Source organism: Bos grunniens, chromosome 25 (assembly GCF_055505025.1).
Source record: "Bos grunniens cultivar Pamir isolate PY7600 chromosome 25, Bosgru_T2T1.0, whole genome shotgun sequence".
NCBI classification, from domain to species: domain Eukaryota; kingdom Metazoa; phylum Chordata; class Mammalia; order Artiodactyla; family Bovidae; genus Bos; species Bos grunniens.
The window spans coordinates 41,547,781-41,566,368 of record NC_141189.1 but is presented as its reverse complement, the minus strand read 5'-3'; the positions used below and the strand labels follow the sequence as shown (position 1 = coordinate 41,566,368).

At 58.8% G+C, this 18,588-nt stretch overlaps 2 protein-coding genes across 6 annotated transcripts; one reads left to right on the top strand and one right to left on the bottom strand.

Moving 5' to 3' along the window:
• Window positions 1-156: 156 nt before the first annotated feature.
• On the top strand, window positions 157-5,387 carry NUBP2 (NUBP iron-sulfur cluster assembly factor 2, cytosolic). Of its 4 annotated transcripts, XR_015154902.1 has the most exons (8): window positions 157-210; window positions 2,934-3,052; window positions 3,157-3,355; window positions 3,715-3,863; window positions 3,972-4,126; window positions 4,246-4,356; window positions 4,460-4,529; window positions 4,828-5,387. XR_015154902.1 is itself a non-coding variant. In XM_086376460.1 (7 exons), the coding sequence occupies exons 1-7, from the start codon at window positions 195-197 to the stop codon at window positions 4,971-4,973; spliced, it is 816 nt and encodes a 271-aa protein (XP_086232586.1). In that variant the 5' UTR covers window positions 157-194; the 3' UTR covers window positions 4,974-5,387. The 4 variants fall into 4 exon arrangements, 3 of the variants coding, with proteins under 3 accessions (XP_086232586.1, XP_086232587.1, XP_086232588.1); XM_086376460.1 differs by lacking the exon at window positions 3,715-3,863; XM_086376461.1 differs by lacking the exon at window positions 3,715-3,863 and having other exon boundaries at window positions 157-343.
• IGFALS (insulin like growth factor binding protein acid labile subunit) lies at window positions 5,388-9,632 on the bottom strand. 2 transcript variants are annotated; one of them, XM_086376440.1, is made up of 2 exons: window positions 9,031-9,632; window positions 5,388-8,053 (listed from the first exon to the last, which is right to left on the bottom strand). In XM_086376440.1, exons 1-2 carry the CDS (start codon window positions 9,044-9,046, stop codon window positions 6,234-6,236), a joined length of 1,836 nt encoding a protein of 611 aa, XP_086232566.1. In that variant the 5' UTR covers window positions 9,047-9,632; the 3' UTR covers window positions 5,388-6,233. The 2 variants fall into 2 exon arrangements, with proteins under 2 accessions (XP_086232566.1, XP_086232567.1); XM_086376441.1 differs by having other exon boundaries at window positions 5,388-8,038; window positions 9,031-9,061.
• Between the last annotated feature and the right edge of the window lie 8,956 nt (window positions 9,633-18,588).

The window sequence follows — 18,588 nt, the reverse complement described above, 5'->3', positions numbered from 1 at the left end:
GGTCCCTGTCCTGTACGTCGTCTGCGCCGGAACCTGCGTGCACCCCTTGCGCAATCTGATTGGCTAAGGTAGCGCGCGTGGGCCTATCAAAAAGAGCCGAGGCGGGTTCGCGTTGCCCATTGGCCCGAAGGCGCTTCACTCAGATGGGAGGGAGGCGGGCTGCGAGGGGGAGGACGCGGGGCGAGCAGGGGAGGATGGAAGCTGCTGCGGGTGAGTGTGCGTGGCCGCGGGGCGTTGCGGGTCGGCGGGCGCCGAGGCGAGAAGGAAAGGGCAGACCCGCAGCTGCTAGTCGCGGCTCCGGGTTTCAGCACACCACCTTATTTGCGGTATAAAGTTCTCAGAGGTGCGCGCACGTGTCATTACGGCGCTTAGAAGGAAGTCTTACTTGAATAAGGCGCTCTAAGAAGGAGAAACCTGAACGTCACATTCTGTTTTTTGTAGAAGTTTTATTCTGATTTCCTAAGCCTTTTTTTTTTTTTTAATAAAATCTGCATGGAACCCAATGTATACCTTGGGCACAGCCGGATTCGCACAGATTCAGTTAAGTCGCTCAGTTATGTCCGACTCTTTGCGACCCCATGAATCCCAGCACGCCAGGCCTCCTTGTCCATCACCCACTCCCGGAGTTTACCCAAACTCATGTCCATCGAGTCGGTGATGCCATCCAGCCATCTCATCCTCTGTCGTCCCCTTCTCCTCCTGCCCCCAATCCCTCCCAGCATCAGGGTCTTTTCCAGCGAGTCAACACTTTACGTGAGGTGGCTAAAGCTGAGTTTCAGGTTCAGCATCAGTCCTTCCAATAAACACCCAGGACTGATCTCCTTTAGGATGAACTGGTTGGCTCTCCTTGCAGTCCAAGGGACTCGAAAGAGTCTTCTCCAACACCACAGTTCCAAAGCATCAATTCTACGGCACTCAGTTTTCTTCACAGTCCAACTCTCACATCCATACATGACCACTGGAAAAACCATAGCCTTGACTAGATGGACCTTAGCCACATTATTTTCTAAAAGACTTCGGGTCTGATATCTTGAGCACAAAGTGTTTACAACGCTGGATTCATCCATCAGATTATAAACATAACACTGGATAGAAAAATCAGAAGAAGCTTGTTATGGTAAGGGCACACTTGCTGCAAGGTGAGGGGAATGGTTTCGGGGTTGATGATGAATACTTATTTTAACGAAGAGGCAAATGCACACAGAAATTCGAGAAGCCTCACGGGCTATGCAGTAAACCTCCCTGTGCCCAGAGGCAGCTTCTGTTGTCAGGTGCTTGTATCCTATTGGAGAGATTCTTTACATACAAAGACTCCCATCCTTGTCCAGTGTATCAGGTAGGTAATCTTGATTTGGTTGGACTTAAGGCTTGATTGGTTGGTCCTCTCATCCACACGTGGGATCCTTCACTTCCTCTGTGGGGAGACACTGCTTTCCTTTGCCCCTTCCGGGCAGCCTGTCCCCTGTAGTAGTATGCATTTGATTTGTCATCATTTATAAGCCTTTGAGTTTACTTAAGGCAATGGCGCCCGCTCCAGTACTCTTGCCTGGAAAATCCCATGGATGGAGGAGCCTGGAAGGCTGCAGTCCGTGGGGTCGCTGAAGGTCTGACATGGCTGAGGAACTTCACTTTCACTTTCATGCACTGGAGAAGGAAACGGCAACCCACTCCAGTGTTCTTGCCTGGAGAATCCCAGGCAAGCTTAGCTGCTCTGTGGCATGTGAGATCTTCCCACAGCAGGGATCGAACCAGTGTCTCCTGCATTGGCAGGAGGATTCTTCACCACTGAGCCACCAGGGAAGTCCCCCCCTCCCCACTACTTTCTGGTATTAAAGCAGTTTAAGTAATAGCCTTTTAAGTCATCACGGTAGCCTGAGGCAGGTGGCCGAGGCTTGTGTTTGTTGGCAGTGACCCGCGGCTGGGGGATGGTGCCCTTTCCTTGTCACCGTACAGGATCTCCAGACGGAGACCCAGGACAGGCACTGCACCGCCTTACGCCCGGGGCCTGTGGAGAGGCCAGGTGCACCCTGAGTTCCTTCTAGGGACCCTTTGGTGGCAGCGGCCTTTGAACCTGTCCATGAGAGATGGGTCAGGAGGGAGACAGTGTTCACTCACCTCACACTGAGCCCTTCCTGGGGAGCCGGGGTGCAGGGAGGCTGCGGGAGTGAGCAGCTGGCTGCAGGCCAGGCAGGACTCTCCGTGGTGAGGTCCTCAGGGCTCTCTGCAGGGGCTGAGGGTTGTTTGTACACAGATGGCGCCTCTGTGGGGTAGCAGGGGTGGGAGTCGTGTGTTCAGGGTGGCATTTCAGGCTCACTGGGAGGAACAGGAGCTGGGGCAGAGTCTGCCTGGGGTCTGGCACTGGCACTATGGCGCCCTGGGGGTACCCAGGGTTTCTTAAGGCGAAACTGAGCCATCCGAGTGACCTGACTCCTCTGCCCTCACACGGTGTGGGTGCCTCCTGAGCCGGAGGCCGGGGCTGCTAGGAGGGCCGCTTCTGCCCCCAGAGGAGGGCACTGCCCCCCTGGGGTCAGACCTGGAGGTGCTGGCACAGGGGCCGGCAGCACGTTGGTCTCCACCCTCATCCCTTGGAGCCACTGGGAGGTTTTGGCTGGAACTGGCCTCGTGCATGCAAGGTGTGCATGCACTCACGTGTGCACACTGCAGAGCAGAGGGTTTGCAGCATTTCTAGCCGCAGCAGCCCTGCTCCAGATCGAGCGGGGACAACCGTTTCTGAGGAAGCAGTGGTTTGGGTCTGGGGTCTGCTGGAATCCCTCTCACGTGGCCACATTTGCATGTGTGGTGATGGGGTAGGTCTCAGGACGGCCCTCTCAGGACATGAGTGTAGGAAGTGCCTGGTGACCATGGTGAGTGGGCAGCGGAAGGAAGGTACGAAGGAGACACCCGGCCCTCCTCCCCTCTGTCTTTCCGACCAGAGCCTGGAAACCTGGCCGGCGTCCGGCACATCGTCCTCGTCCTCTCAGGAAAGGGGGGCGTCGGGAAGAGCACCATCTCCACGGAGCTGGCACTGGCCCTGCGCCACGCGGGCAAAAAGGTGAGTGCCTCCTGTCTCCTCGCGAGCCCCCGCTCTCTCGGGTAGGCACACAGGGCAGCGCCTGGTCAGAGGCCCTCACAAGCCGCCTGGACGCCCTCTTGCAGGTGGGGATCCTGGACGTGGACCTGTGCGGCCCCAGCATCCCCCGCATGCTCCGGGCGCAGGGCAGGGCCGTGCACCAGGGCGACAGTGGCTGGGTGCCTGTCTTCGTGGACCGGGAGCAGAGCATCTCCCTCATGTCTGTGGGCTTCCTGCTGGAGCAGCCGGACGAGGCTGTGGTGTGGAGAGGCCCCAAGAAGAACGGTAATGCCACGCCAGGTTGCTTGCTCCCCACCCGCCCCACCACCTCGGGCGCTGGGGGAAAGACTGTTGCCGGTCTTCACTTCCAAGACGCTCCCCCCAACCCTGACCCGTCAAGCCTGCAAGTACGCAGACAGTTGGCCTGGGGAGCGAGAGCGTGAGCCGCAGCCATGAGGCCTTCAGCTGCCTGGTCCTCCCCGGGCAGGAAGGCGCCCTGTGGGGCACCTGGGCAGGCTCTGGTGCCTCTGCCTCAGCAGACAGGGTTCGGCTCCCTCCGAGGGCCAGTGCGGGGCTGCCAGGTGTGGGAGCAGGCCCGGGGTGGGGGCTGCTCCCAGGCCATGCCTGCCTGGCGTTCCCCACAGGCCATCTCTCTGGGGCACAGACATCTGCCCTTGGAGGATCCCCGCTCCAGCCATCGAAGCTAGGGCCTGAGCAGAAGTCCTGGGGGTGCTGGGGAAGGGTCTCTCCCTGCTCCTGGCGCACAGTGGCACACACAGCTCTCCGAATGCAGGTGGGCCTGGGCCCAAAGGTCACCCTGCCCTGGGGGGAGCGTGGGCCCAGTGAGACCCTGCCTGCCCGCCTGCTACCCCCAACCCTGAGCCTCCCTGGGTCTCCGCAGCGCTGATAAAGCAGTTTGTGTCCGATGTGGCCTGGGGGCAGCTGGACTACCTGCTTGTGGACACGCCCCCGGGGACCTCTGATGAGCACATGGCCGTGGTGGACGCCCTGCGCCCCCACAGCCCCCTGGGGGCCCTCGTGGTCACCACGCCCCAGGTACTGTTCCCACATGGGCGCCTTTGCCCCGGGGCAGACGCTCTGCCCTGTCCTCCTCACCCATCTTGGCTGTTTTCGGGGTACCCACCTGCTGCCACGGCCCCTTTCCCGGTCTCCAGGCGGTGTCCGTGGGGGACGTGAGGCGGGAGCTGACCTTCTGCAGGAAGGTGGGGCTGCGGGTGATTGGGCTCGTGGAGAACATGAGCGGCTTTGTCTGCCCCCACTGCTCGGTGAGTCCTGGGCGATTGCGGGCATGGGCGGCCAGCTCCCCCCCACCCCGCCCGCCCCCTGCGAGCAGAGAGGATGGAGGTGGACCCCGTGTCTGTGTCCCAGGAGTGCACCAACGTCTTCTCCAAGGGAGGCGGCGAGGAGCTGGCGAGACATGCCGGCGTCCCCTTCCTGGGTGAGTGGGCTGGGGCTGCCACAGGGCCCTGCCCCCCCCGGGGAGAGGGGGCTTCCTCCCACCCCGCCGACTCCCCGCCCCGTGAGAGCTGCCAGCCACAGGCGCCCTGTGCTTTCTTCTGCAGGAGCACCCGGGAGGCGGCAGGGCCTGCTGGGTGGCTGCTGGGCGTCCTGGGGAGGTTGAGCCCGGGAATGGGTCCAGCGGGGCCTCGGCAGTGCTGCCCGTGGGCTCCTGGGCTGAGGGGGTGGACTGGGCCTCCCAGCCTGGCCCTCACCGCCCACTCTCCACCCCCACCCAGGCTCGGTGCCCCTGGACCCCGAGCTCACGCGGAGCCTGGAGGACGGCCGGGACTTCATCCAGGACTTCCCCGACAGCCCCGCCTTCCCCGCGCTCTCCTCCATCGCCCAGAAGATTCTCAGCGAGACGCCTGCAGGGCTCTCCTGACTGAAGCGGGCTGAGCGCTCCTGTGCGCTGTGGGGCTGGAGGTCTGGAGCAGGGGCCCAGCCAGGCCCCGTGTGCCCCTCTCCCCACGGGGCCCACCCTGGACATTTGCGGAGCTTCGGCAGCATCTCGGCTGAGCCACCGACAGTGAGTGGCTCTGCCCAGTCACCCAGGGATGGCATGGGGTCCCTGCGCCGTGGCCTGCCCTCCCTGCTGGCACAGCTTGGTACCCCTGTGGCCCAGACAGACTGCTGCTCCCGACAGCCAAGTCTTCACGTTGTTCATGCACCACAGAGCTGGTGCGTCTGGAATCTTGCCTGGCCCGCTGGCCCGGAATCCCAGTGAAGGAGGTGACACCCAGGCAGGGGTCAAACTTGTAACTCAGAGGAGCTGAAATAAACGCATCACACAGCCGTGTTTACATGTCTGACCTTTCTAGAGCATTCCGCCCGGACCCCGTGTCACCATGTCCTATGCAGACAGTGTCCACCCCCGAGTCCCAGGAACTGGCCAGCAGTCCTGCTGTGTGAGTGGCCAGGCTTGGCCCAGAGACAGCCGAGGGCCTGCCCCAGGCCGGGGGCCAGGCTGACGGGCAGGAGAGGCGAGTGTGGAGCGGAGCCCCGGGCCTCTTCCCTGCGTGGGTCCTGGGGAAGCTGGGATGCATCCTGGGCGGTGGAACGGCGGCCTGCATGCCACTCTCCCGGGGAAGAGTCTCGGTGCTCTGCCAGGGGTGTGTCCAGGCCAGGGGGCCAGCCCTGGGCCCCCGCTTCCATGGGGGGGGGTGGTGACGAGTACGCCCTGGGGGGCTTCCTTTGGGGGTGAGGGGTCTGGCTGGGAGCACAGGGACTCAGAGAGGGATGGTCGCACCCCCTCCACCCCCCTTTTCCCAGGACCAAGCTGCCTCTGAGGACGCTGCTGGTGAGGGGCTGACACGTGAGGCTCCCGGAGGACCCGAGTGAAGGCCCACCACTCCCAGAGGGGTGACCTGGGGATTCACAGATGAGAAGGGAGGCTGGGCGCAGGGCAGGCCATGGGGCCGCGGCAGCCAAAGGGGCGCTGGCTAGCACCCCACCCGCACTGAGCTGTAGCCCTGCCCTCACACGTGGCCCCGTTTATTTGGTTGCTTTAATTGATGACAGCTAGGGAGGCCGTGTCCCTGACCCTCATGAACAGGCTCTCAGGGAGCAGGCTGGGGCTCGCAGGTCCCGAACTGTGTCCCCCCGGGGTCGCGAGGGCCCGTCAGGACGCCGGGGCAGCCTTGGGTCAGCAGTGGGCAAAGTGGGCCTCGCCAACGTCGCGCAGGTCGAGGCCCGCCAGGCTGGGCGGGCTGGCGCAGGTGATGTTGTTGTAGGCCAGCACGGGCGGCTGGCGGTCGTCGTCACCCTCTGCCAGGGCCTGCACAAAGCGGGGCACGGAGGCTGGCTGCTGCAGGGCGAAGGCCCGCAGGGCGCCCAGCGCGCAGCCGCAGTCCCAGGGGTTGCCCTCGAGCCACAGGCGCTCCAGGCCAGGGGGCTGCGGTGCGAAGGTCCTCAGCGAGTTGTTTCGGAGGCTGAGGAAGCGCAGGCGGCTGAGTGGTGCGAGCGCTGCCGCAGGCAGCGCCTCCAGGCGGTTGTGGGAGACGTCCAGCCAGAAGGTGCGCTGCAGGGGCCCCAGGGCGTCCACCGGCAGCGCAGACAGCCGGTTGCGGGCGAGGAGGAGGTACTCTAGGCGGCCGAGGTCCTGGAAGAGCCGGCCGGGCAGGTGCGTGAGCTGGTTGGCAGTCAGGTCCAGCTCGAGCAGCTCAGCCAGGCCCCCCAGGCTGCGCTCGTCCACGTCTGCGATGCTGTTGCCCTTGAGGAAGAGCCGGCGCAGCCCCGACAGGCCCGCGAAGGCAAGCGGGCCCAGGCGGGCCAGGCAGCCGCCCTCCAGGTGCAGGCTGTGCAGCTTGGCCAGGCCCTGGAAGGCCCGCTCCGGGAGGTCACGCAGACAGTTGCTGGAGAGGTTGAGCACAGCCAGGTTGAGCAGGCCCAGGAAGCCGCCGGGCCTGAGCTCCTGCAGCTGGTTGTTGTTGAGGGCCAGCACCTCCAGCTGGCCCAGGCCCGCGAAGGCCTCCTCGGGCAGCTGCCGCAGACGGTTGTGGCCGAGCTGCAGCTCCTCCAGGAAGTGCAGGTCCTTGAAGGTGCGGGGCCGCAGGCCAGCAAGCGCATTGTGTGAGAGGCGCAGGACATGCAGCCCCAGCAGCCCCGGGAAGCTGTCCTCCAGGAGGCTGCCCACGCGGTTGTGCGACAGGTCCAGCCAGCGCAGTGCCTTCATGCCCAGGAAGGCACCCGGGGCCACGGCGGCCACGAGGTTGTGGTCCAGGTAGAGTTTCTGGAGCTTGGGCAGCTTGACGAAGACATTGGCCTTGACGCTGCGCAGGGTGTTCCGGCTCAGATCCAGCTCTCGCAGCTCGCCCAGGCCACAGAAGAGCGCAGGCTGCAGGTAGGCCAGCTTGTTACCTGCCAGGACCAGCTCCCGCAGGCCGGCCAGGCCCTGGAACGCGGTGTCGGGCAGCACAGTCAGGCTGTTCCAGCCCAGGTTGAGGTCCCAGAGGTGCACCAGGCCCCGGAAGAGGCCCTCGTCCAGGCGGCTGAGCAGGTTGTTGCTGAGGCCGAGCGAGGCCAGGCCGGGTGTGTGCAGGAAGGTGTGCGCCGCCAGCGCGTGCAGACGATTGTGCTCCAGGTGCAGGTGGCACAGGCTGCGCAGGCCCAGCAGCGCCTGCGGCTCCAGGCTGGCCAGCCCGCTGCCCTGCAGGTTGAGGAAGCCCAGGCCCGAGAGGTTCCGGAAGGCAGCCGCAGGGATGGAGGAGAAGTTGTTCCCGTCCAGCCAGAGCGCCCTGGTGCCGGGCGGGAGGCCCCCGGGCAGCCGCGTGAGGTTCCGGGAGCTGCAGAAGACGCTGAGCTCGTCCGTGAAGTCGTCGTGGCCACAGGAGCAGACAGCCGGGCACTGCAGGCCCTCAGGGTCTGCTGGCGCCACGGGCTCCACTCCCTCCAGGCCGTGGGGACCCAGCGCTGCCCAGGAGACCAGCAGCACCACCAGGGCCGGGACTCCTGCGGGGAGAGGGGCTTGGGGAGGGGCCCAGGACGGGGACTCAGGTCGGAGCAAGACACGGGACCTTCCAGGCCTCAGCTGCACCCCAGGACCACGACACGCACCCGTTAAGAGAAGGCCCTGCTGACCAGAGCGGAAGGTGTGGGCAAGAGAGGCGGGCCCCACGTCAACGGGCAGGACTGGGACGTCCTCCGGGTCAAGACCGGCTGCCCTTTCCACTGTGCAGGACCAGAGGGAACTGGGGACCAGGGACCTGGCCACTAGGCCGTGTGTCACTCTCATCCCCAAGGTGGACACTCGAGCCAGCCTAGGCTGCCAGGCAGGCCTGGAGGAAGGCGTGAGCGACAGAACCTTCTGGAGCAGGCCTGGGTGGGCAAGCGCTTGCTGTCCTGAGGGCCTGGACACTGAGCTGGATGCCCACTGCCCCAGTCAGACCCCCCAATCAGGGGCACCTCCCTCCCTGGTATGTGTGTGGCACGTACCAGGGACTCAGCCCAGAGCCAGCATGGGGAGAGGAGGAGGGTGCCAGCCTCGAGGGCCGATGGGGCCCCAGGCCTTTGACCACTGGAAACTGGTTCTATCACTGGACAAAGGATGCCAGGCTTCCCCTCAAGGCCCCCCAAAGTTCCACTGGGCACTGGGCTTGTCCCCCGCAGCGGGCCCCCTCCCTGTCCTGAGTGCTCCGGGTCTCAGGGTGGGCACGGCAGCTGGGGTGGGTGAGGCTCCGCAAGGGGACCGGGTGGCACTGGCCTGGCCTCTGAGGAGTTGGGGGGCCTGGGCGGGGCCCTGGGGTGGTGCGGGGCCCTGCATCCCCCGCACCCCCTCCTGGGTCCAGGGTGGGAGAGGAGGTGGGCGGACCCCCCAGACAAGTGGCCACGCTTCCCCCGGGGGCTCCCAGAGCGAAGCCCTCCCGGGGGCAGCCCCTACCATAGTGGGCTTGGGGCATGGGCTGGCCACCCCTGCGCGAGTGGCAGGACTGCGGGAGCCTCACCTCTGCTTGGGGCCATCCCTCGTGCCGAGCGGGAGCGGGCGTCTGCTGGGCCGCTGCTCCTGCCCTCTGGATTTCCCCTCCGCGGGGCAGCACCCGTGTTGCCGGCCAGCCCAGCTGCTGGCCCCAGCGCCGTTAACCCCCTCCTGCCGGGCGCCAGCGGCGGCTCTGAGAGCGGGGCGTGGGGCAGGTGGCACAGGGGACGGGCTGGGGGCAGCGTCTGCCCACCGTGCCCTCAGGGGCAAGGAGGGTGGGTGCAGCTCTGAGGCCCGCAGGCCCATCCCCATCATCCTGGCTCCCCCGCCCCCATCCCCCTGCAGGGCTGGCCATGAGCTGGGGCTGAAGGCAGTGCTGGGCGGGGGTCTCCCTTGGAGCAGCCTGTGAGGGGCTAGTGTTCAGCCGCCCCCTGCTTGGGGGTGGGGGCCCTTCGGGGCTCCTGGGGGCTCCCTGCCCAGCCGATGGCTGTGTGGGAGTTAAGCTGGGCCTGCCAGTCCCCCGAATGCTGACCACGCCCCGCCTGTTCCTCCCCACCTGGGTGGGGTCCTCGGTCAGCTCCCAGGCCTGGCCCAGCCTCCGCTTCTCCCGTGACCTCAGGGTCAGCTGCTGTCTGGCCGTGCCCCACCCCCAGCCTCTTCTAGGAATGCTTGGCCGGGTCCTGGCAGCTCTGTTTGCTTTCCCGGCCCTGTTCTCCAGGGAGGAGAGTGGGGGTAGCCTGGCCTCGGGGGCCACATCCTGGGGCCGTGAGACCAGCCCCCGCAGTAGCGGCCCTTCCTGCCCTCTGGGGTACCCGTGGGGCACGGCCACCCCACACTGTGCAGGCCGGGCGGGGCCAGTGTCTGGCCTGAGGTCAGCCCCGGGTCAGACGTGGGAGGCAGGGTGCGGCTCCTCCAGACCCAGCTGCGTCCCTGGGCTGGCCTCCAGCCGCCCCTCCCCTTCACCAGGACCCTGCCCGTGGCTGCGGCGCCCGCCTACCCCTTCTTCCTCTGCTCCCCCTGGGGTGGAGGGCCTGTGTCATCAGGGCTTGAAAAAGGCGGAACCATGCGTGGATAAGGCTAGGCTTGTGGAGGCCTCCCGGTGAGGCCGAGGAGGAGGGCTGGGGGTGAGGCAGGAGCCCCCGGGCCCAGAGACCCCGTGCCTCGTGGCCCCTCCCCAGATCATGCCATGACTCAAGGACTGGCTTTGTCTTCCTCCCTTTATCGAGCTTTGACTTTTTTCCAGGTCATCTCTCAGCTTCTCTTCTGAGAAATTATAGATCTGCAGGGAGAAAGTCCACACCCAGAAGTTTACAGGGCAAACACGCATTTACACAGTAGAAAGTGCAGACTCAGCAGGAGTCAGGCCCTGGGGCCTCTGCACCGAAAAGCTCCCAGCCGGCAAGCAGCCGGCGCCTGTCGCCTGACACCCACAGGCCTGGGTTGGGACTTCCTGTAAATCCCTGGGGAGCGTGTGTGTGTGTTGGGGAACCCTTGTTGGGACTGCGGCAGCCGGGTTAGCCTTGCCCAAGTCTTGCAGTAGCTGGTGGTCAGCCCGCTGAGTTGGGAGAAGCCTGGGGCTAATTCTGTCCCTGCTCCCCGGGGTGGCCTGTCCTGACCCAGGACGACTACTGCCCTGGCCTCTTCCCACTTGACCCCAAGGGCCCCTGAGGAGCCTGGTTTCCGGTCTTCATGGACAAGGCACCACGTTGTAGACCCCTCCCCGCCTCCTGCCTTGGGGCTGCGGCCCTGAGGGGCCCTGCGCGTTTCTATGTCCTGAGTGGACCTGCCGGGCCCAGGGTGTGTCATCCTGGCAGGTAACAACCCCCCGCCCGGGGCCAGGGGGGCCTCACTAGCACCCCACCCTGTCTACTCAGCCCAAAGGCGGGTAAGCAGTGGCTGTCGCTGTCCCGCGTTTCTTCAGTCGCCAGTGATGGCAGGCAACGCTTCAGAGAGGCTCACTGCCCAGAGGGTTGTCGCCTCCTGTAAAGTGCGTTTTAGTCTCTTGCTGAATTATCTGGGTGCTGTCAGTGCGACTTGTTTTAAACTGTGTTCTGGATGCAGCCCCTTGTCGTGTGTGGCCAGTAGGCCTGTCTTTGGCACCCTGATCTGCCTCTCCATTCTCTTCATTGTCATTCTGGTGAGAGTTCTAATCTTCATGTGGCCTCATAAGATGCTCCTTAAATGGAAAAACTGTGGGGAGAAAAGCTTTTTAATCTAGGCTGATGTACGTATCAAGCTCCTTGCGGTGTCACGTCCCGTTCTGCCAGTGGACTTGAGCGTATTCCCTTAAAAGACCTGGGGGACCCATCACTGCCCTTTCTCTGAGATGGTCTCGGGGCCTCCCCTCTCTCTTGCTTCCTAAGAGTGAGCTGCCGTTTGAGCTTCATTCTTCCTGGTGGATTTCGGCAGTGGCTTTCCCTTCTTCCTCCCTCTCGGGCTCCAGCTTGCTGTGGTCAGGTCCAGGTAGCCGGGCCCTATCTGGGCTCCCACGGAACTCTGCAGGCAGAGCAGACCCCTCTCCGTGTGCAGGGGCTTCCGGCCTCCTCCTTGTCCACGGGGGGCAGCCTGTCGCGTGTGCACAACTGCCTGTCCATTTTTGACCTGGGGCAGTTTGAGTCTCCCCTTCCAGTGTGGACGGGGCACAGTTGGGTCTTCTTCAGTTTCTCTCCCTGGTATTTGTGTAGATTTCTGTGTTATGATCTTGCATATATTAAAAAAAATTTTTTCCTATTGATGGTTGTTACTTTTGATACTGTTATTAAGTGTTACCCTTTTTCCTCCATTTCATTTTGTCTAGGCTGAAATGTTTTTCTAGAAGTATGTTGGGATAATGTAATAAAGTATCAACTCTGATGCCTTTACCCAACAGTTTTTTTTTTTTCCTAAAACAGCTTTCAGTTCAGTTCAGTCCCTCAGTTGTGTCCGACTCTTTGCAACCCCATGACTCACAGCACACCAGGCCCCCTGTCCATCACCAACTCCCAGAGTCCACCCAAACTCATGTCCATCGAGTCGGTGATGCCATCCAGCCATCTCATCCTCTGTCATTCCCTTTTCCTCCTGCCCTCAATCTCTCCCAGCATCAGGATCTTTTCCAATGAGTCAACTCTTCGCGTGAGGTGGCCAAAGTACTGGAGTTTCAGCTTCAGCATCAGTCCTTCCAATGAACACCCATGACTGATCTCCTTTAGGATGGACTGGTTGGATCTCCTTGCAGTCCAAGGGACTCTCAAGAGTCTTCTCCAACACCACAGTTCAAAAGCGTCAATTCTTCAGCGCTCAGCTTTCTTCACAGTCCAACTCTCACATCCATACATGACCACTGGAAAAACCATAGCCTTGACTAGATGGACCTTTGTTGGCAAAACAATCTTTCTGCTTTTCAATATGCTATCTAGGTTGGTCATAACTTTCCTTCCAAGGAGTAAGTGTCTTTTAATTTCATGGCTGCAATCACCATCTGCAGTAATTTTGGAGCCCAAAAAAATAAAGTCTGACACTAGCCACTGTTTCCCCATCTATTTGCCATGAAGTGATGGGACCAGATGCCATGATCTTCGTATTCTGAATGTTGAGCTTTAAGCCAACTTTTTTACTCTCCTCTTTCACTTTCATCAAGAGGGTTTTTAGTTCCTCTTCACTTTCTGCCATAAGGGTGGTGTCATCTGCATATCTGAGGTTCTTCATATTTCTCCCGGCAATCTTGATTCCAGCTTATGCTTCCTCCAGCCCAGTGTTTCTCCTGATGTACTCTGCATATCAGTTAAATAAAACAGCTTTACTGATACACAATTCTCACACCATGAAATCCACCCGTCAGCACACAGTACAACTCGGAGACTCTCAGCAAGCGTGTGCCACTGTGCAGGCGCTGCGGTGTTAGAGCGCCCCGCACAGCAGGCGCCCTTTGTGACTCGCCTGTCTCGCCGAGCACGCTTTCAGGGTTCGTCCACAAAGCGGGCATCGGAACTTCATTCCTCCTTGTGACTGAATAATGTCTGTTTACTCATACATCAGATGATAGACATCTGGTTGGTGTCTCTGGGGTTATTATGTATAACGTTGCCGTGAGCCTTTGTGTGGACACAGGTTTCACTCCTGTTGGGTAGATTCTTAGCAGTGGAGTTACTGGTTCACATAGTATTTTGTTTTTAAAAAATGTTTTCCAAAACGACTGCGTAATTCTACAGACTGTGAGAGTCTGGTCCCACATCCTCACCGCTATTTGGTACAGTCGGCTTTGTTCTCTTTTGGTTTTGAGCCCTTCTGTGTTTCTCTGACGATTGATACTGGGCACCTTTTCATGTGTTTATTGGCATTCTTGTATCTTCTTTAGCACAGTGTCTATTCAAGACTTTCATCCATTTTTTAACTGTCTCCTCACTGAGTTGTTACGCTGAACATTATAGATAGGACTTTATGGATTGTCAAGGATAACATTTGCAGATATTTTTATGTTTGTGGCTTGCCACTTTTTTTTGCTGTTGTGTTTTGAAGTAAGACAGTTTATTTTAATGAATTCCAGTGTATCAGTTTTTTTCTTTCATGGCTTATGATTTTGATGTGGTGTCTAAACTCTTTGCCTAACCCAAGATCACAAAAATCTTTAAGGAATATAGAATCTATTTACTTACATTTTCTTTCTCTTAGCAGTTTTTTTTTTTTTTCTGATAGTTTGCAGTATATAAATCTTGTACTACTTTTGATAATTTCTAAGTACTTTATGAGTTTTGATGCTATATGAATGGAGCCGGTTTTTTCCTTCTTTAAATGTACATACATGTATGTATGTATGTGGCTGTGCCGGGCCTCAGCTGTAGTGTCTGAGGTCTTTAGTAGCGACGTGCAGGATCTTTCATTGCAGCGTGTGAGCCATTTCCTTGCCCAGGGATCAGACCTGGGCCTGAATCGGGAGCGTGTCGTCTTAGCCACTGGACCACCAGGGAAGTCCCTGAGTGCAGCTCTTTCAATTTCCTTTCCAGACTGTTTTCAGTATGTACAAACACAGCAGGTTTCTCTTGGTGATCGTGTTTCCCAGGACCTTCCTAATTAGTCCCAGGTGTGTGTAGCTGGATTCTCTAGGATAAGCCATTGCTCAGTCGTGTCCAACTGTTTGCAACCTCATGGACTATACAGACTATTGCAGGCCAGAATACTGGAGCGGGTAGCCATTCCCTTCTCCAGGGGATCTTCCCAACCCAGGGATCGAACCCAGGTCTCCCTCAGTGCAGGTGGATTCTTTACCAGCTGAGCCACCGGGGAAGCCCTATGTAATATCACACCATCTGTGAATAAGGACATTCTCGTTTCCTCCTTTTCAGTGTGTGCACTGCCTTCTGTGGCAAGAGCAGAGATCCTTGCTGTGTTCCTGACTTCAGTGAGAAGCATTCCATCACTAACCATGAATTACGACGCTGGCTTACGTCTCTGATCCACAGTGTCGCAGGCAGAATAACGCTGCCAGCCACCGTTGCACGTGTCCTTATCCCTGGAATCACGAATATGTCGGGTCACGTGGCAGAGCGGAACTGAGGCTGCTGATCAACTGACCTGGAGACGGTGAAACGAACATGGATTTCCAGGTGGCCCCACTATAATTCCAGGCCATGAGAGGACTTGGCCCCCAGCTGCTCACCTCTGAAGATGGAGGAGGGGGGTCAGGAGCTAGGGACTCAGGTGCCTCGCACAGCAGGGAAGGGCAAGAAAACAGATTCTCCCTTTGGAGCAGAGGGAAGCAGCTCTGCTGACAGTCCAGTGAGACTCTTGACAGACTTCCGACCTCTCAGTTGGCAGGTGATATATCTGTGCCACTTCAAACAACTGAGTTGTCATGGCTTGATACAGCAGCATTTGGAGATTAAACAGATGTCCTTTATCAATTCCAAGAGGCTCCCTTCGATTCCAGGTTTGTTGACTTTTTTTTTAAACCACAAACGGGTATGGGATTTTGTCACAGTTTCCCGCATCCATTGAGATGATTTTGTCCTTTGTTCTATGTCCGTGGTTTATTATTATTTTAGATGTTCAGTCAACCTTGTGTTCCGGTTATAAATCCCACCTGTCTGTGCTGTGGAATGTCACTGTATTCGGATTGCTAACGTTTTAAAGACTTTACACCTGTGTTCACGAGGGACATTGATCTCTGGTTTTGTTGGGTATTGGGATAACGGCCTTGTAGAGTGAATTGGGAAGTGTTCCCTCCTGTGTTTTCTGGAAGAGTTTGTGAGTGATTATTAGCATTACTAGCGGAATGCACTGGTGAAGCCATATGGCCCTGAGCTTTCTTTTGCATGAAGCCTTAAGACTTCTGTTGAATCAACTGAAGGAATGTGTCCATTTCATCTAATTTGTTGGCACCGCTCCCCTAGCATTCCTTTGCAAGTTCTGGTCATTTCTTTGGGATTGATAGGATGTGCCCCTTTTCAAAAATCATCATTTTGGTAATTCGTGTGTAAATATTTTGTTGGTCAGCGAAAAACCACTGTTTTCTGTTGCACTGACTCCTTGCTAATCATTATTTCCGCTTCCTTTGGGTTTTGTTTTCTCTCCTTTTGTGTTTTAAGGCAGGAGCCCGGGTTTTTTGAGGCCTTCTTCTGTTACACTGCTTAGCTGCATCCCACACATTTTGTGTTCATTTCCCTTCTGGTTGATGCACACAGTAGTTCGATGTGTTAACTTCCAAACATCTGGGTTTTTCCAGACTTCACTGTGTTGTAGCTATCTAATGTAACGGAGTTTGGAATTATACAAAGTATGTTCTTTAGAATTCATTGTGATCTGTGGGTTGAAGATATCATTTGTCCTGGACAATGTTCCATGAGCACCTGGAAATGTTGGAGGAATGTTCTGTAAGTAGGTTTGATTGAGTGATAGCGTCCTGTTATCAACTGGACTATTAAAGAATCTCCATTATTGCTAAACTACCCATTTTCCCTTTCAGTTTTGCCCATTTAAAGTAGACATGACATACTCATTTCTTCAATAGAAGATTAGAACAGAAATCAGAGAAAAGAGAGAGAGATTATTGGGACCTTAAGAAGTCAAGATTCTGGCTTAAGAAAATATGCTGACCAAGAATAAGATGACTCTGAGCTGCAAGAGCCAGAGAAAAACAGATATGCGTACCCTGGGGGCAGCGTGGGATAGGTGCCCGTACTCTGGGAAAGCATGGGACAGGCGCACCTACCCTGGGGGCAGCGTGGGACAGGCGCATGTACTCTGGGGGCAGCATGGCTGTAGAATCAGCCTTCCTTTCTGGATCCACAGCACCCAGGCCAGGCTCACTCCCATATCTAAGATCCAGTTCTTCCCCAGGACTCTCTGCTGCCCCAACTAAGAACCAATGTCCCTAGAAGTGGGTGGTCCAGGAAAGCCTGTCCTTTTTTTCTCAGGAGGAAGAATCAGAGACCCCTGAGGAGCTAGGAAGCAGGACCCCAAAGCCAGAGGACAGACAGCAACGGGCTCTGCTTTGAAGGAGCAGGGAAGACAAATGCCACAGCAGAGACGAGAGAACACAACAGGCCGGATTTGAAAATGTAGGAAAGGAAGTAAGCTACCAAAAGCAGCTGGAGGCAACAGCTCTTCTCACCATTAAAAAACAGGATCACTGTTTTTAAAATTCCCACAACAGAATGCACCAGGCTCAGACTAGCGTCTCCTTCTCTACAGACTCCCCCAGCAGTGAGGTGGCTTCCAGGCTCCCTTCTCATCTCTAGACCCAGAGAAGAGAACGTGCCAAGGAAGCGGGGCCTCGCCCGGGAGCATGTGACTGGGCGCTGGAAGCTGCCTGGCCTGAGGAGCGCGTGCTGGGCCGGGCAGACGCGCCAGCAGCCCCCAGCCCTCCTGCCGGCCCTCTAGGGCCCGGGGATCCCCCGGCAACACAGCCGGCCCGCCCTGCTCGACCCACCCCTCACGCCCGGCCCCAGCCTCTCCACCCAACTCCTGCATGATGGCCCAGCTCCTGGCATTAGGACGCCCCACACGCTGGAGACATGTCAGACTTGACCTGTGCCCTGCGCACAGCACGCACGGCTCTAGAGGCCCACACGGATGGATGAGCAGCGTCCTCATAATTGGAAACACTTCAGATCACAAAAAGTCACTTCTTCCCAGCCTAGTGAGTCGACATTACGCCATCCCAGATGCCGGACAACGAACACCCTGGTCTTTACACAGAAGAGCAAAGAGCCAGGACTCTCCTGACGGATGAGGCTGGGCCGCAATCTTGGGGTTGAAGAACCGTATGGGGACTGTGAGGCAGCGTCAGCAAACAGACAGACAGACGGACAGACAGATGGACGGGATGGAGGGCCGCAGAGCAGGCTGGACCCTTGGGTGCCGGCTCGCTAGGGCGGCGGGTGGTGCAGAGGGGCTGGGACGTGAGGCGTCAATCCCTCAGACACCAGCACAAACAGCTCGGCAACAAGAACCACAAACCGGAAGCCACTGGGTCAGATTACAGGGCGGCATCAGAGGTGGGAAAGAGTTGCTAAACAGGCTGCTAAACACAAAACCATTTTTCATGAAGGAAAAAATATACATTCGACAACATCAAGAATTCCTTTAACAGACACCAGACGGTGAGACCAGCATCAAACTAGAAGACTGCAAACACAGAAACAAAGAAATCATAAAATATGCAACGTGAAACAAAGGATTCCCAGTGATTAGTAACAAAGACTTGGTAGCAACCAGTGAAGAAACCCAGGAGCAGAAGCGGCCCCAGGAAGGAAATCCCAGTGGCCAGTGAGCTGTGGAAGGTGGTCAGGAGCCAGGCACCTTCTGTGGCCCCAGACCAGCGAGGACGAGGGTGTCCGGCACGTGGGGCAGGCGCCCCAAGCGCAGTGGAGATGCTGAGAAGGAAGCCCCGCGTCCCCAGCTCAGCCGCCGCCAGGGCCTGTGGCCACGGGGCACCAGCGCGGCAGAGTGAGGACGCGCCCCACTGCTTGGAGGCAGCACCACCGCAAGTGTGCAAAGAGAAGCGCTCCCTGCTGAGTGCCCCGGGCTCTCGGAGAACGAGGAGGGGGGCAGGATGGTGTGCGTGTTCCTCCTCACGTTTCTATAGATGAGGGACGTGGGCCCAGCGTGCTGAGGGACAGGGGCCTCTGGCAGCGGGTTCTGGGGAGAAGCGCTCACCCTCGTGCGATCGCTGTGCTGCTGGCGGAGCTCAGCATCCCTGGGAGGGGCTGCCAACACCAGCCGCCTGGAGGGACGGATGCGACTCCCACGTCCTGAGGTTCCTGCACCCGCATGTCCAGTTGCTGGTATAAAACCATGGGGAGCGCCAGGAGGGCCCATGCAAACTCCCTCCAGGTCTCCAGGGAGCTCGGGCTCCACAGAGAAAGCACTGTGGTTGGAGAGGAGCCCACACAGGCGGCTGTGGGGTGACGCGGGCCCGCTCGGCCAGGACAGGACCTGAGGGATCCAGGGAGACGGCGACAACCACGCTGTGCCGTGACCCATCTGGAGGAGACGTCAAGGAGGGCATCACCGCAGCAGGTGATGTCCCAGGACGGGCGGCCTTCACAGGGACAGCGCCCAGACCCTGCCCCATGCTGCACCTGGCCTGGGATCCCACTGCACGTCA